Genomic DNA, 15311 nt, shown 5'->3' with positions numbered 1-15311 from the left:
GTAATGTTAAGAATCCATTTTACAGTGAAGAACACTGATTCTTCAAGAGTGCAATGCGGGTCACGTGATTACTTCACTTCTCAGCTCAGCTAGAAATAGGAATGGTCCTATGTATTCTGCCCTCTAAGACATCATGTTTCGGGAGCACTGCTCTCCTTAGACCAGGCTAGCCCCTGTCTTGGGTGATGAGCCACTTCGTGCTGTACACAGCCCATTCCCACTGTGGATCAGGGTACAGATTTTCACTTGTGTGTCAGCGGATGATGCCATTTGAAACTCGGCTTCTGCTGATAAGCGTGGGACCATCTGCCTAGCGCAGCTCAAATATTTCAGCACTGGGAGAGCAGCTCTGACTTCTGAGACTCGCCTGCAGTCATCCTGGGAGATGCTGGGACCGGGGACCTGGCGGGCTAGCTGGGTATGGATGCCACAGGATTCAAAGGAGCCATCCCCTTGCTGTCACCTCTGACCCTTCCTGAGCAAAGGACACCAGTGAGTCCACGCTCCAGTGTGTGGAGTTGTTCAGATGCTCTTGACAAGCGCAGTAAGATCTTTTCTGTTCTGAGAGCTGTCACCCCGGCAGCAATTTCTATGCCGATTGCTTTTTTGCCGAGTCGTATTTGCTGTCAGTGTGTGTTGGCAAAAACTTCTGTCTCCCACTGCCTCCTTTTGGGGAAATTTGCTTTTCTGCTGGGGGAAATGTTCCCAGATACTGTTTCCCAACTTTCGGGTTGAAACTTCTACCATAGCTTTGTTGTCTTGACGCATGACTGGGAAGGTATGGAAGGATCAGAGTTCTGATTCACAGATTGGATGGTGGCTGTGGACGCTTTCAAGGTTGCTTCAGGAGCAAGAGAGGAACTGGGCTAGAACAGTATTTGATTCTGTATTGAAACCCTGTGACATAGCCACCGGGCATGGTCAGAGGCAAGGTGGGCAGGTTTCTCTTTGCATTCCTTAGCACCAAAGTTTGTGAAGCCCCGTCCAGCCCAGTGCGACGGAGTGCGTACTAAGCGGGCTTTGGCGTATCTTAGCGGTATTTCCCAGCCAGGGTTGGTGGGGTGATTGGGCAAGGAGGGTACTGGCTGTTGACACAATGCTGTGTTTGACAATAAGAAGGTGATCACAAGCTGGCCTCTGGAGTAGGGAGGCTCAGCACTGTGGGCAGTTAAAGACTGAAGAGTTCTGGTGTGGGGCTGTCCTACATGTTGAAGGGCATTCAACCACTAGAGGTAGGAGCACACTCAACTGAACTCTAACCCGCCAGGCATGCCACGTGCCCCAGAGGGGACATAATACCCCCCACCCGAAAACAGTACACCAAGTCCGTTCTCCTGGGAATTCAGAAGGGGGACCGGCACTTGCCTCTTTGTCCAGGTGGCTGTGGTGTGAGGGTGATATGGTAAACACCGGACAGCTGTTCTGCCCCACACGTGCCCTTCCTCCTGTGCCCTTCCGTGTCCTCCCTCCCGTGGCGTTCCTTGTCATGGAAATGCCATCTCACGCAGGTAAGTGTGTACACACACACACACACGGAGAGAGAGAGAGAGAGAGAGAGAGAGAGAGAGAGAGAGAGAGAGAGAAGAATTCACCCTTGTGTCTACATACCAAGCACCAAAATCCTGCCTGGGATCAATTTCTCTGTGGTTGCCTGGGAACAGGAGCAGGTCTTAGATGCATACTCCTCCAATCCCTAGTTTATTGTTGTTTCTCTTTAAAAAAAAATTTTCTGCCTCTATCCTTTCTTTCCCTACCCCCACCCCAATCTCCTGTCCCTTTCTCAGAAGATGTGTTTCAGAGTGGGATTCTGGGGCTCAGGAAAGACTGTTTAAATGAACAGGAAGGTGGAAGGGGGGCTCCTGCTCCTGAGTTTCCTTAGAATGCACATAACAACGTGACATTTATATTTTAAAAAATTAAAGTGTAGTATTATTATTATTGTGTGTGTGTGTTTGTGTGTGTGCGTGTGTGCACACACACATGTGTGGGGACATGAGTGGAAGTCAGGGCAGAACCTGATGGAGTCAGTTCTCTCCTTCCACCTTTGGTGGGTTCTAGGACTTGAACTCAGGTCTTCAGGCTTGCACAGTGTGTCTTTACTCGTGGAGCCCTCTCTGGTCTAGGCAAGAATCCAAGCCTTCTGTCCACACTCATTCTCCCTGAATCTGCTCTCAGCTCCTCCGTGCAGGTGCTCCGCACACATGCAGGGGAGAGACGAGCATGAGCCCCAGGAGGGGCTGTCAGAGATCTGGCGCCACCTGCTCCCATCCTTCCACAGTTATGGAAGCCACCATGCTTGTTTTCCCTGCTTGCTGATTCATTCTCTCAGCCTGACATTTCCACAAGGCCCCCATTGGCAAAGACCTTTCCAATCTCTAGATTTTTAGTTTCTCATATCTCAGCCTCCCAGAAATACGTAAAAATGCTGATTGTGTGAAGGAGCCAAGGTTCAAAGGGGCCGGGCTTCTTGGCTTAGGGCTTGCATCTGTGATCAGCTGGCTTGGAAGCTGAGCTCCTGAGCCAGACAGCTTCGGGACAGACGGCGGAGACCTCTGCACTGTAGCGGTGCATGATGAAGCCTCTTTTGCTGTCTTTGCCACATCTACCGAGAAAGCAGTGACCATTCTCAGAAGTAAGGTTGTCCACGTTTTAGGCCCTCGCCACTCTGAAGTCAGAGCCCCTAGAGGAATCTTACTGAGGGACTTCAGCCACATCCAAGTAGATTCCAGTCTCCTTGGAGAGAAAGGGAAGAGGTTCTGAGTTGGCAAATGACATGGAAGTAATACGACGCTGGCTGTCATTTACTCTGTCTTCAGAAGGCAATACCTCAGGCGTCACGCTCAGGTTCTGTCACAAGACAAGGAGCAGAAGCACCCACCCTTGCAATGCCATCTAAAAGCTGTGTCCTTTGTTCTGGTGTTTCTTCAGTGCTTTGAGCCTGGACAGGTGAGGTCAGACTTAAAAGAAACACTATGGACCCTGCTTCAAATATGGCTGCCAGCCGCAACAGTTAAAGACAGATCTGAGGCCAGAGAGAGGGCTCAGCGTGCACTGCTCTTGCAGCGGATCTAATTGCAGTTCCCAGCCCATGCTGGGCAGCTCACAACCAACTGTAACTCCAGCTGTAGGGGGTTGATAGCCTCTTCTGGCCTGTGTGGGCACTGCACTCAGGTACACACACTCACACTTACATACACTCTCACACACACACACACTCTCTCACACACACTCACACATACACACTCACACATACACACTCACACACACACTCACACACACTCACACACACATACACACACTCACACACACACACTCACACACACACACACACTCACACACACTCACACACACACACACACACACACACACACACACACACACACACACTACACACACACTCACACACACTCACACTCACACACACACACACTCACACACACTCTCACACACACACACACACACACACACACACACACTCACACTCTCATACACACTCACACACACACACTCACACAGAGACAGAGAGACATCATTCAAACTAAGAAATGAAAATCTTATTTTTTTTAGAATTTAATGTATGAGTACTGTGTCTATACCATCCCCATTTTCTTGTATTTCCGACTGTTCTCCTGTCCCCCTACTCCCTCTCACATTCATAGCCATTAACTATTATATATTATATATTCACATATACATATAAATTTATAAATACATCCTTACGAGCCCCTGTAGTGTTGTCATATGCCTGTGTTTTAGGCTTGCCGCTCCGGGTTAGACAGTGATCAAAGGACTCATTCCTGGAGGAGGTGGAGCTTCCCTTTCTCAGCAGCCATTAATAATCCAGAGCTTCTCATCTTGCAGTCCTCCCATCTTTCTTGGAATGGCAACTGGTGTTGCCAGTTTTGCCTATCTTACTTAGGCAGCCATATTTTTGAGATGTCATGGGTGCAGCCTCTCTGACCTCCACAGAAGATGGCATCTCGACACAGATGTCCTGGGTCTCTCCCCGGCTTTCCCGTCCTTCCTGTCCCCTCTTCTTTGATGTTTCTGAGCCTTAGTTGTAGGAGCTGAAAAGTAAAATCCTTTTACTAAAGATTAAAAAAAAATCATTTATTTTCTGTGTATACAGCTTTCTGCCTGCATGTATGCCTACACACCAGAAGAGGGCACCAGACCTCATTACAGATGGTCGTGAGCCACCATGTGGTTGCTGAGAATTGAACTCAGGACCTCTGGGAGAGCAGCTACTGCTGTTAACTTCTGAGTTATCTCTCAGAGAAAAGAAGAGTCTTAACAAACAAACAAACAAACAAACAAACAAATCAAACCCAAAGATCTCAGAGATTTTATGCAGGGGTGTCTGTGTCCCAGGAAAAGAAACAGTTCAACAGGAGATGCATAATATCAGAGCTCCCCAATGTGGGGGTGGGGAGTGGGGGGGATCCCAGATTGTAAGATCAATTTGTGACAGTCAAGGACAGAATATAACCTCTACTGATTGTGAAGAAAACAAAACCAAGCCTCTTACACTCAGATGTGAGTGGACCACTGCCTACCATTGTATTCATTCCTACAGGTAGGTGGGTTGTGCCGAGTACTGTCTTTCTGCTACTTCTCAAGGTGGGTAGCGTCTGCTTGACTGGGGAAGACAGCCCTGCAGGCAGGGATGGGTGGAATGGGGCCCTGGCAGAGGACAGGGCAGACAGAGCAGGAGGTAAGGGGGACATGGCACCCCTGCTAAATGAGAAAAGTATTCCAAAGCAGGGCACGGTGGCAGTGTGGGCGGCTCACCCAGAGGAGGACTTCTTAGCAGGTTGTTTACACGCATGTGAGGGGCAGGAGCCAGCTACCTTACTGTCACAGAAGGAAGTGATATACATGGAGATGCTGGTATAGATGCATGTGTCTGTGTGTGTTTGTGTATGCTCACACACTTTATGAATGCGAGTCTAAGTACCTGCATGTGATTGTAAATTCAAGCATATATATATATATATATGCTAAACTATGGTGAAAAATTGGAAGCAATTGGTATGTTCAAGGTTAGAGGAGGATTGGTAGAAAATAAATACATGTTAAGAGACTACCTTGATAGGAAGAAATATAATGTATTATCAAGTGAGAAAATGTATGATAACAAACCTTATCCTAGACTGATTTCAATTAAAAAAGCATGTGTTTGAGACATTGGAAAAAATATAAGGGACTAGTCCAAGTGTTTAATAAGGTTAATTTTGAGTACTTGTCTTACATGTGAAGTTTCCAAATATTCTGCAATGAGAACATATTGTTTTATAATTGGAATAAAAGGTAATATAAATTAAAATCCCCCCCGCCAGTTTGTATCGTAGCTAAGTAGCTCACAAAGGAGCCCATTAGGATGGCTTTTTTTTGAGGGGGGCCTTTTACCCAGGTAGGAATGGTATGATCTATCACCAAGGGCCACTCTGCTTCTTGATGATTTTCCTAGAACTCTCTATATAGACCATGCTGTCTTCCAGCTTGTAGTAATCCTCCTGCCTCCGTGATTACAAATATGAGCACCAAGATAGACTTTTAGTGTGGAGAGGCCACAGGAATCCTGGACCCACACAGACGAGATCATATTTTGAAATCAAACTTAGCTTTTAGAGGGCAATGAGTGCCCTCCAGCAGGGAACATGGTGCCTTCAGGTCCTCAAACAGGAGGGTAGTGGCAGGCTAAAGTAGAAGACGAAATGTAAGCCCAAGAAGACTTCTGCAAGGGGTGAGACCTGCATCAGGGTGAGGGAGCAGGGCTTAGCTCAGGGTTTCTGGCTTGCTGGACCCTGTGTTAGTGGCGAGTGTCGGTTCCCCCTCCAATCTCTCTAGCTTCCATTTGTCTGAAGTGAGAGGCCCGGGCTAAAGCAATGCTTTCCTCTCTGTTGAGTGGGAAACAAGCTCGGCTGTTGGCTGGCAGTCAGGAGACCTGGCCAACTCTCTGATTAGGATCTGTGAGCATTTCAGGCACCACTGTGCTGCTGTCCGGGGTCTGGCAGCTGCCATGAAGCAATCATGAGTGGTGGAGCCCCTGTGAGGTTGAGCCTTGCAGAGGCTCTAGCATTAATCCTTACTTTTCTTCCCTGTTAGGTGAGGACTGCAATGGCTTCCCTCATAACCTCTTGCACTGGTGCTAAGTGCCCAGAGATAGGTAGCAAAGAAGGGGTCCTTTGGCTGTTAAAGCCTTAATGTCTGCACTCTGATGCTCTAGTAAACTTCATTCTCTCTAGGAGGTGCTTCCATGAGAAACAGGAAGGGAATGAAATTCCCCGATGCTGCCCATGTTACTGACTGATGATACCACCAGCTGCCCCAGGCCTCCAGCCCTCTGTCCTCGGCTGAGCTCCCCACCACTGTGCTCTCCACCAGGACCTGCTAGGATGAGCTGTCCTTCTGCTCCGACTGTCACCGCCAGCCAGGTAAACATGCAGTCTGCAACTACAGTTACTCTGTAACGAGATGGGCGTCTGGACAAAGAGTCTGCTGTCCTAGAGCTGGGTTTACCTGGAGACGTCCCCAGACCAGTCATCCTGCCAGAGAGGTGAGGTTCCTCGTCAGGGAGCTCAATGACAGTGTTTATGAGCAGTTGGGAAAGCGTCCCTGTGGCTAGAGTAAATCCCGAGCTATGCTGTTTCGTCAGTGAGCCGCCACTTTGGCTCTGCTCACACCATGCTCGCTCCGCACGGTCAAACACCCCAGCTGCTCACAGCAGATGTGTAACAGATAAGGCAGCTCGGAGCCTTGCGGAGGATAGGGATTGGAGAGATGGGCACACAGGGCCAGCTGGTTCCCAGGCCTTCCAAACTGCTACTGGGCAGTTGGAAATTCCTCTTGGTTAACATTCGGGATGTGACTTTTTTTTTTTTTTTTTTTTTTTAAAGCAATGTGCCTGTTTAAGTAAAAAATCTCACTCTGACAAAATGACGGAAGGATTATATTCATTATTTTTAGTGATAATTCGTTTTTGTAATTTAACTATTTGCATTCCAACCCTGTGATCAAAATCAGCCTGACTATGCAGTTCGGGAGTTTCACCCTAACTCTGAGGATACAGTGTTCACTCCCTAGGATGCCCTGGGCAGAAGGGAGTGCTGTTTCTCTGGGGAAAAGCAGAGTTTCATCTGCCTCTGACTCCCAAGTGCTGGGATTAAATGCATGTGCACCACCATGCCCAGCTGGCTAAAACCATTCTTTTGTAGTATGGGGTTGAGACAGAATCTTACTACATAGTCCTGGCTAGCATGGAGTTCATTGTGTAGACCAGGCTAGCCTTGACTTTGTGATAATCTTCTTGCTTCAGCTTCTTGACTGTGAGGATTACAGACATAAGCTATCATGTCCAACTAGTAGAGACATTCTGTACCTCCTGCCTATGTGCATGTTCCTGTCCACAGTATGCCTTTCCCCCTTATTCAGCGAACGAACTCCTACTGACCCTTCAAAACCCAGTGATGTAAGGCCTCCCTTAAAACCATATAAAGCTATACCTGGCTGTGTGCTTGCCTGGCTTTGGCAAGCTCTCCTTCATTCCATTCACCAAATTAGATTCAGTTCTTTCTCCCCGGCAAAACTAAGCCATGGTTCTTATTTTAAACACTCTGTACAATGACTTAAAATTAAATCTTGAAAGAGGAGAGGAAGCCTGTTTCATCACCATGAAGAGAAATCTCTAACTATAGAATTGAATAAGGTCGGTTTGATTTAAAAAAAAAAAAAAAAAAGACATGCAATTGGGGCTAAAGTGTTCAAACAGCTTTCTCTTTCTGTGAATTCAGTTAGAAGCTTTTTTTTTTTTTTTTTTTTTTTTTTTTTGGAAAGGGAGAAAAGTTGAGCGGAAATAAAAAGAACTGGATCATAAAATGAAAGTGTGGGCAATGCTTTTTCAGAGTAGGGAGGAACAGGCAGTGAATTTAGGGCTGGGGAGTGAGGAGAGGGAGGGAGGCAGGCACAGTGGTGGGGATCCCTTGCAACTCATGATTACAACCAAACAGGAGAGCCCTCTTTCTCAGGCAAGAAGTCAAGAGCTGATTGTCTTCGAGGTCTAGGGGACCTGGGTATTGGAGACTTGTCTGTCTGAGCAACAGAGTGCCTCTGTCACCTTCCCTAAGAGCCAGCTTATGTATGGTTTTACACATTCCAAGTTTTTGGTTTGGGTTTGCTGCCAAGAACTTGGAATACTCATCTTTGCACAAGAATTTTCATTTTGTGGGTGTTCAAAGCCTGAGCTATCCTACAGGATGGCCACTGGTCACCTGCTCCTATTCAGCACAGGAACTGTGGCTCATCTGCCAAGAATATATCATTTCCTACAGGGTGGCCTCTGGTTACCTGAGCCTACATGTGGGAGACACACCCTCCCCCCCCCCGTTTTTAATTTCATATTGAATATATGATGAAATGCTATTTTGTACTCATTGGGTTAAATAAAACAAAGCATCAAAATAATACTTTATTTTTAACGTCCTTAAAAGTTTTATTTAATTTTATTTGGGTGAGTGTTTCGCCTGTACGTACGTATGTATGTACATACGTATGTATGTATGTATGTGCACCACCTACATGAAGTCAGAAGATGGCATCAGATCCCTCATTTGGATACTTGTAAACCACTGTGTCGGTGCTGGGAATTGAACCTGGGTCTTCTGTAAGAGCAGTAACTTTTTAACCACTGAGCCACCTCTCCAGCCCCTACGCAATCATTTTCTTTTGTGTGTGTGAGTGGTTTGTTTACTTTTTTGCCTGCGTGTATGTTTGTGTACCACATGCCAGGTGTCCTTGGAGGTCAGAAGACAGTGTTGAATCCCTTGAGGCTAGACTTACAGGTTGTTTGCGAGCACCCATGCGGGTGCTGGGTATAGGGCCTGGGTCCTCTGCAAGAGCAGGATGTGCTCTTAGCCACTGAGCCATCTCTCCAGTCTCTAAACTTGTCAGCTTATCACAATGTCAGGCTTTATGATTCGCAGCTCTCTCTTCTATTCTATTTTATTTTTTATTTATTTCTCTCTGTGTGTATTCATAGGCATGCAGGTACACATGTATGTGGGTAGGTGTATGTGTGGAGGCCGGAAGTCAATCTTGAGTGTTGTTCCTCAGGTGCTTTTCTTTGTTTCTTTGTTTCTTTCCTTTCTCCCCCCCTCTCTTTCTTTCTTTCTAAAATAAGATCCCTCACTGGCCACTTAGGCTAGGCTGGCTGGCCAGAAAGCTCTAAGGGTTTTTTCATCTCTGTCTTTCCAGTGCTGAGATTACAAATGTGTGCCACCACACCCAGCTCTTAAAAATACATGTTTTTATGTGTATAACTTTTATCTGCATGATTATAGTGTGTACTACACGTATACAGTGTCCACAGAAGCCAGAAGAGGACCCCATATGTACTGGAACTGGAGTTACAGATTATGAGCCTCCATATGGGCATGGGGAACTGAACCCAGGTCCCCTGCAGAAGCAAGTGTTCTTAGCCACTGAACCATCTCTCTACACCTAGGCTTTGTTCGTTTGTTTGCTCGCTTGCTTTTAAAGTGTGGCTTTAGGGGATCCAACCCAGTTCCTTGTGCTTGCAAAGATCACACTTTCCTAACTGAGCCACCCCTCCCCAGCTGTCTCTTCTATTTCAATTCTTGAAGTTTTCATACATTTTGTTTGTTTGACTTATCTACAGAAAATGGCCTGAAGTGGTCCAGCGCAAGAACTCCTCATGGACCAATCAAATATGACATCCTTTGCTGAGGAGAAAGCCATGAATACCTCCAGCAGAAATGCCTCCCTGGGGACTTCACACCCACCCATTCCCATAGTGCACTGGGTCATCATGAGCATCTCTCCTCTGGGCTTTGTGGAGAACGGGATCCTCCTCTGGTTCCTTTGCTTCCGGATGAGGAGAAATCCCTTCACGGTCTATATCACCCACTTGTCCATTGCTGACATCTCCCTCCTGTTCTGTATTTTTATTCTGTCCATCGACTATGCTTTAGACTATGAACTCTCCTCTGGCCATTACTACACAATCGTGACGTTATCGGTGACTTTTCTATTTGGCTACAACACAGGCCTCTATCTGCTGACAGCCATCAGTGTGGAGAGATGTCTATCGGTCCTCTACCCCATCTGGTACAGATGCCACCGCCCCAAGCACCAGTCGGCATTCGTCTGTGCCCTCCTGTGGGCACTTTCATGCTTGGTGACCACCATGGAGTACGTCATGTGTATTGACAGCGGAGAAGAGAGTCGCTCTCAGAGTGACTGTCGGGCGGTCATCATCTTCATAGCCATCCTCAGCTTCTTGGTCTTCACTCCTCTCATGTTAGTGTCCAGCACCATCTTGGTGGTGAAGATACGGAAGAACACATGGGCCTCCCATTCTTCGAAGCTGTACATTGTCATCATGGTCACCATTATCATATTCCTCATCTTCGCCATGCCCATGCGGGTCCTCTACCTGCTGTACTACGAGTACTGGTCAACCTTTGGGAACCTGCATAACATCTCCTTGCTTTTCTCCACCATCAATAGCAGCGCCAACCCTTTCATCTACTTTTTTGTGGGCAGCAGTAAGAAGAAGCGCTTCAGGGAGTCCTTAAAAGTGGTCCTGACTAGAGCTTTCAAAGACGAGATGCAACCCAGGCGCCAGGAGGGCAATGGCAACACTGTATCTATTGAGACTGTGGTCTGAGGACTGCAGGGGAAGTCGTGGACAGAAACAGCTGAATGTGGGTGGCTTTCGATTTGTGCTTGGAATGCAATTTAAGTCCATTTAAATTTCCTAAATCTGATAAGAAGGAAGCATTCTACATGCATGGGGATCTAATTGATAATGAGCTTGTGTTGCTACTTAGTATCTTCTGGAAATGCTTCCATACATGACGGGACTCTGTCTTTTCTATCGTTATCAAAGACTCATTCTTCTCTTAGCTGTCCAGTAGTGATCAACAGTTAACTATAAAAACTGCCCTAGCAGGAACTATCTGAATTGTGACCTGGAGAACCTGGGGAGGCTGTGTGATGACTGCTGTGTGCTCCTAGGTGACCTCAGGCAAGTGGCTTCGGAGAGCCTGATTTCCCCTCTTAGTGGAAATAGTGACAGTCTGTACTGCTTAGGTGAGTGTCCAGTATGATGAGGTAGGCAAAGCACCCACCTCACTGTCAAAGTTCAATAAATATCCGTCTCTCCTTGTCCTTTAACTAGAACATGAAGAGTGATTATACAAATATTGCCTTGTGTTTGTAAATGTGGAGTGTAGATCCCCAAAGATCTTTTGGTTTGTAGCATGAAAGCTTTTGTGGTATAACACCTCTGCTCAAACAGAGTTTCAATTGTTACAATTTAAGCAGCCACATATTGGGACATCGTTTTAAATTGTGGAAACAAGCATTTGTTCCTCTTGGAAGCGTTTCCCATAGCTTTCCTTTCCTTGGGGAATAATACATGGAGTGGAAGTCTATGCTTGGAAATCTTTTCACTGCATATACAATTTCACAGATGCAACATAATCCAGGAGTTTCTGAGGACGATTGTACTCTTGAAGACCTGTCCCCCATAGTGATGGGTTATTTATAGCTAGGAACTTCTTGCCTGCAGCTCCATATACATCTCTGCCCCTGATGCCTTTTTCCCGAGGCTCTGTGTGGGTGTGTGCACATATACATATGTACTCATGCTGCAACTTGCATATATGTGAATGTGTGTCTGCATATGTGGTGGGTGTATGTATAAGTATGTGAGTGTGCGTGTTGTGCTCACAGCTATACCAGGAGTCTTTATCCACCTTATTCATTGAGACAGACTCTCTCAGTTGAATCCAGAGTCACCAACATAGTCTAACTAACATACTAGCTTGCCTTGAGGATCCTTGTTTCTACTTTCCAAACCCGGGGCTTACAGATAGGCTACCATACCCAGTCAGCATTTGTGTGGGTACCGGGGAATCCAAACTCTGGTTCTCACTCTTGCATGGCAAGTGTTTTTCCACAGATGCCAGGCTTTTTTTTTTTTTTTTTTTTTGTCTCATCATTCTGAGAAGGAGGCTCGTGGTGAGAGCCAATAGGATACCAGCACATCTTTTAGCGATCTGGATGCTTTCCCCAAAGGCTGACCTCTGAAGAGCCTCTCCACTCAGGACTGGCTCAGGCAAGCTGCTTCCTGCCTCTCTGAGGTGCCATTCCCAGACCACACATCTTGGATTTCGACTGAACCCTGTCTCAGCCTATAGACGAATACACTGGGTGCCAATTTCCCGACACTCCCTCCGTGAGTCTCACAGAGATGGCAGTGTTTGCTGGAATTCTTCATGCAGGCAAATGTTCAAATCCATAAATGAGCCATTAGTATTTTTCTCCACTGTCTGTGCTCCTCTGAGCCGTAAGCTCTCCGGAGGAACAAGTCTTCCCCACTGCCCTCTCCACCCTGTTTCTTTCTCGGAAGCAATAATGACAGTCACAGAGGGCTGCTTTGCTGGGTAGAGCTGTGAGTCTCTCTCACTGAGCTGAGACCCTGCTGCTAGCCAAGTTGGATGCAGGAGACTTTTCAGTGGGTGATGACATCTGATTCAGAAGCAAGGCAGCTTGTGTTCGGGAGTCCAGATGGGGTGTAGAACAGTGACATTTACATCAATCTTGTTTTCAGTTGAAAGCAGGTTCTGTACGAGGGAAGAGTGGAATATACCACACGGTGTGGCTCCCCGCTGATTCTGCCATCTCCCAGATGCCATGTACTGGGGCTCTGTGCCACTGGCAGGGGTCAGCCAAGGAATTCTGCTACCCAGGTTTCTGTCACTATGACAAATACCTGAGATAAGCCAGTTCACGAGAAGGATTTTTGTTGTCTCACTGCTTCAGAATTTCAGTCCAGAGTCACCGGTCCCTGTCCCTTTAAGTCTGTAGTTGTATAAAGACATCATGGCAGGGGCATGTGGTAGGGAAGGGTTGTTCACCACCATCCCAATATCCCCTTCCAGGGCATGCCTCCGATGCTCTAAGTTCCTTCCCCTAAGTCTCACCCACTAAAGGTGAGGACCCAAAGTCCCAGCATCTCCCAATGGGTCACACACTCATGGCCAAAGCCATGAGGAACACAGGGCTTTGTGGACATTGTTAAGCCACAGAGACCTCAAGGGAAACACTGTGAGCTGATCAGAAGTCTGAATATATTTTCTTCTTGAAGATGAGGTGAGGAGATTGAATGGACTAATAGGTTCGAACATTCCCCAATTTCCGAACAAGGGATGCTTTGTAAAGAGGCAGGATTTGAAGTTGTACGTGTTGTTTTGTTGTTTTCCTGAAACTCACTCTGTAGACCAGGCTGGCCTTGGATCCACCTGCCTCTGCCTCCCAAGTACATGGATTAAAGGCATGTGCCACCATTGCCTGGTAGAATTCTGTATTTTTAAAGATGAGTTTCTCTCTTTTCCCTTAAGTCTATTCTCAAAGTGAACAATAGATTAAAGCCAGGGCCAGAAATATGGATCAACAGATGGAAGTGATTGCTGCCAAACCCGATGACCTGAGTTCAAGTCCCAGGACACGCATGGCAGAAGGAGAAGAATCCTGAAAGATGTGGTATGTGTGTTCTCCCCCACATATATGTGTATGTGTGTGTGCCCATACATAATAATAAAAAGAAAAAAACATTTAAAAAACCACAACCAGGTATGGGTAGCTCGTGCCCACAACCTCAGCACTCAGGCAAATGACATAGGAGGATTGGTGTAAGTTCTAGTCTAGCTACATAGTGATTTTCAGGCCAGCCTGGGCTATGGTAGTTATAGTGTAAGATCCTGTTTCAAAAGAGGCCAAAAGCGGGGGCAAAGGTCAATCAATGTTAGTCATAGCTAAACAGGTAAATTAAGGGGAGTGTGAGCTACGTTTGACCCTGTCTCAAAAACGCAACAAATAGGTCAAATGTCATAGTGAGGCCCGTAATCCCAGTGCTGAAGAGGATGGAGTTGGAGAAGCACCATGAGTTAAGGCCAGTCTAGACTTGGAGGAGCACAATACATTAACAGTCAGCTTGGGCTTCCTAGCAAGATCCTGTCTCAAACCAGAAAAAACCAACGAAACAAAACAACTAAAAATAAGGGAAATATAATAATGATATATATAATGAAATGGTAATACATAAATTTGCAAGCATAAAGAGAAAAAGGATAATTTATACCTACTGGGCTTTTAGGCAATTTGCACACGTCACCTGGAGCCATTTCTGAGAAATTCTGGGATGGGGAGAACAGGCAGACAATCCCTGTTGAGGCCAGGCATGTGGCATATACATACCTTAGGTACTTTTCTATTGCTAGGATGAAACACCATGACTAAGGCAACTTATAGAAGGAAGGGTTTATTTGGGTCTATGGTAGCAAAGGAATAAAAGTCCATCACCATCATGGCGGAGAAGTGTGGCAGCAGGCAGGCATGGACCCTGGATGGAGAAGCTGAAGGCTGAGGGTAGCCATCTTGAAGGAATGCTCAGCGACCTCCTCTAGCAAGGCCACACCTCCTAAGACTCCCCAGAGCCACCAACTAAGGACTCAGAGTTCAAATGCTAGAGGCCAAGGTGATATTTAACACTCTAGCAACCACATACCTATAACACCCGCACTTCCTAGATGGATGGAGGAAGATCAGGAGTTCAAGGCCAGCCTTGGTTACATAGTGAGTTTGAAGTCAGTCTGGGTTGCTTGAGATTCTTCTTTTAAAAGCCACATGGCAACAACACCCCTACTCTTGATGAAAAAACAAACAAACAAACAAATTGGGTTTACAGCCTCCGTACCCTTCTTTGAAATCGTCTCCTGGTACGTGATCCACTCACGTACGTCACACTCATATGAACGGCCCAGGTCTTTTGCAAGAAAAGCAGGCACTCCTACCTGCTGAGCCATCTCTCCAGCTCTGAAGGAGACATTTTCTGTAGTGAGTTGGTTGTGCATAAAATTCCAATTTTTTTCATTCAGTCATACAGAACTATGTTCTCTCTGTTCTGAGGGAATGAAGGGACTGAAATCGTCTTGCATAAGAACTGTTTTTGGAAGGTGTTTAGAAGCATAAAGGCTCCACATGTGGACCTTGGGTTCAGTGTGAATCAAATTTACTTGGTAACAAATTCAAAACCCAAACACTCCTAATACTGGACCGATTCAGACTTGCAAACTGTCCCTCCCCTGCCCTGGGCAGAGAGAGAATGGAAGCCTTGTCCCAAGCGGCTGTATAAACGTCTCAGGAGCTCAAGCTGCACAGGTCACTCCTTACCACACTGATTTATTGGTGTGCGCTTTTGGCCAAAACACAACTCTTAGAATGAC

General features: G+C 46.5%; 1 protein-coding gene across 5 annotated transcripts; it reads left to right on the top strand.

Annotated features, from left to right (window-relative positions):
• The first annotated feature begins 224 nt into the window (after nucleotides 1–224).
• Nucleotides 225–11202, top strand: Mas1 (MAS1 proto-oncogene, G protein-coupled receptor). Of its 5 annotated transcripts, none has more exons than XM_032894715.1 (3): nucleotides 225–492; nucleotides 6249–6437; nucleotides 9677–11202. In XM_032894715.1, the coding sequence occupies exon 3, from the start codon at nucleotides 9713–9715 to the stop codon at nucleotides 10685–10687; it is 975 nt and encodes a 324-aa protein (XP_032750606.1). In that variant the 5' UTR covers nucleotides 225–492; nucleotides 6249–6437; nucleotides 9677–9712; the 3' UTR covers nucleotides 10688–11202. The 5 variants fall into 5 exon arrangements, with proteins under 5 accessions (XP_032750606.1, XP_032750608.1, XP_032750605.1 ...); XM_032894717.1 differs by having other exon boundaries at nucleotides 225–544; nucleotides 6252–6437; XM_032894714.1 differs by having other exon boundaries at nucleotides 225–544.
• The last annotated feature ends 4109 nt before the right edge of the window (nucleotides 11203–15311 follow it).

The sequence above is a fragment of the Rattus rattus genome, chromosome 2 (assembly GCF_011064425.1).
Source record: "Rattus rattus isolate New Zealand chromosome 2, Rrattus_CSIRO_v1, whole genome shotgun sequence".
NCBI classification, from domain to species: domain Eukaryota; kingdom Metazoa; phylum Chordata; class Mammalia; order Rodentia; family Muridae; genus Rattus; species Rattus rattus.
The sequence above is the reverse complement of the archived record's forward strand: the minus strand, read 5'-3'. Positions and strand labels throughout refer to the sequence as shown.

Bases quoted from the DNA above. Each gene is read 5' to 3' on its own strand.
- Mas1 (XM_032894715.1), top strand. From the start codon at position 9,713: ATGGACCAATCAAATATGACATCCTTTGCTGAGGAGAAAGCCATGAAT.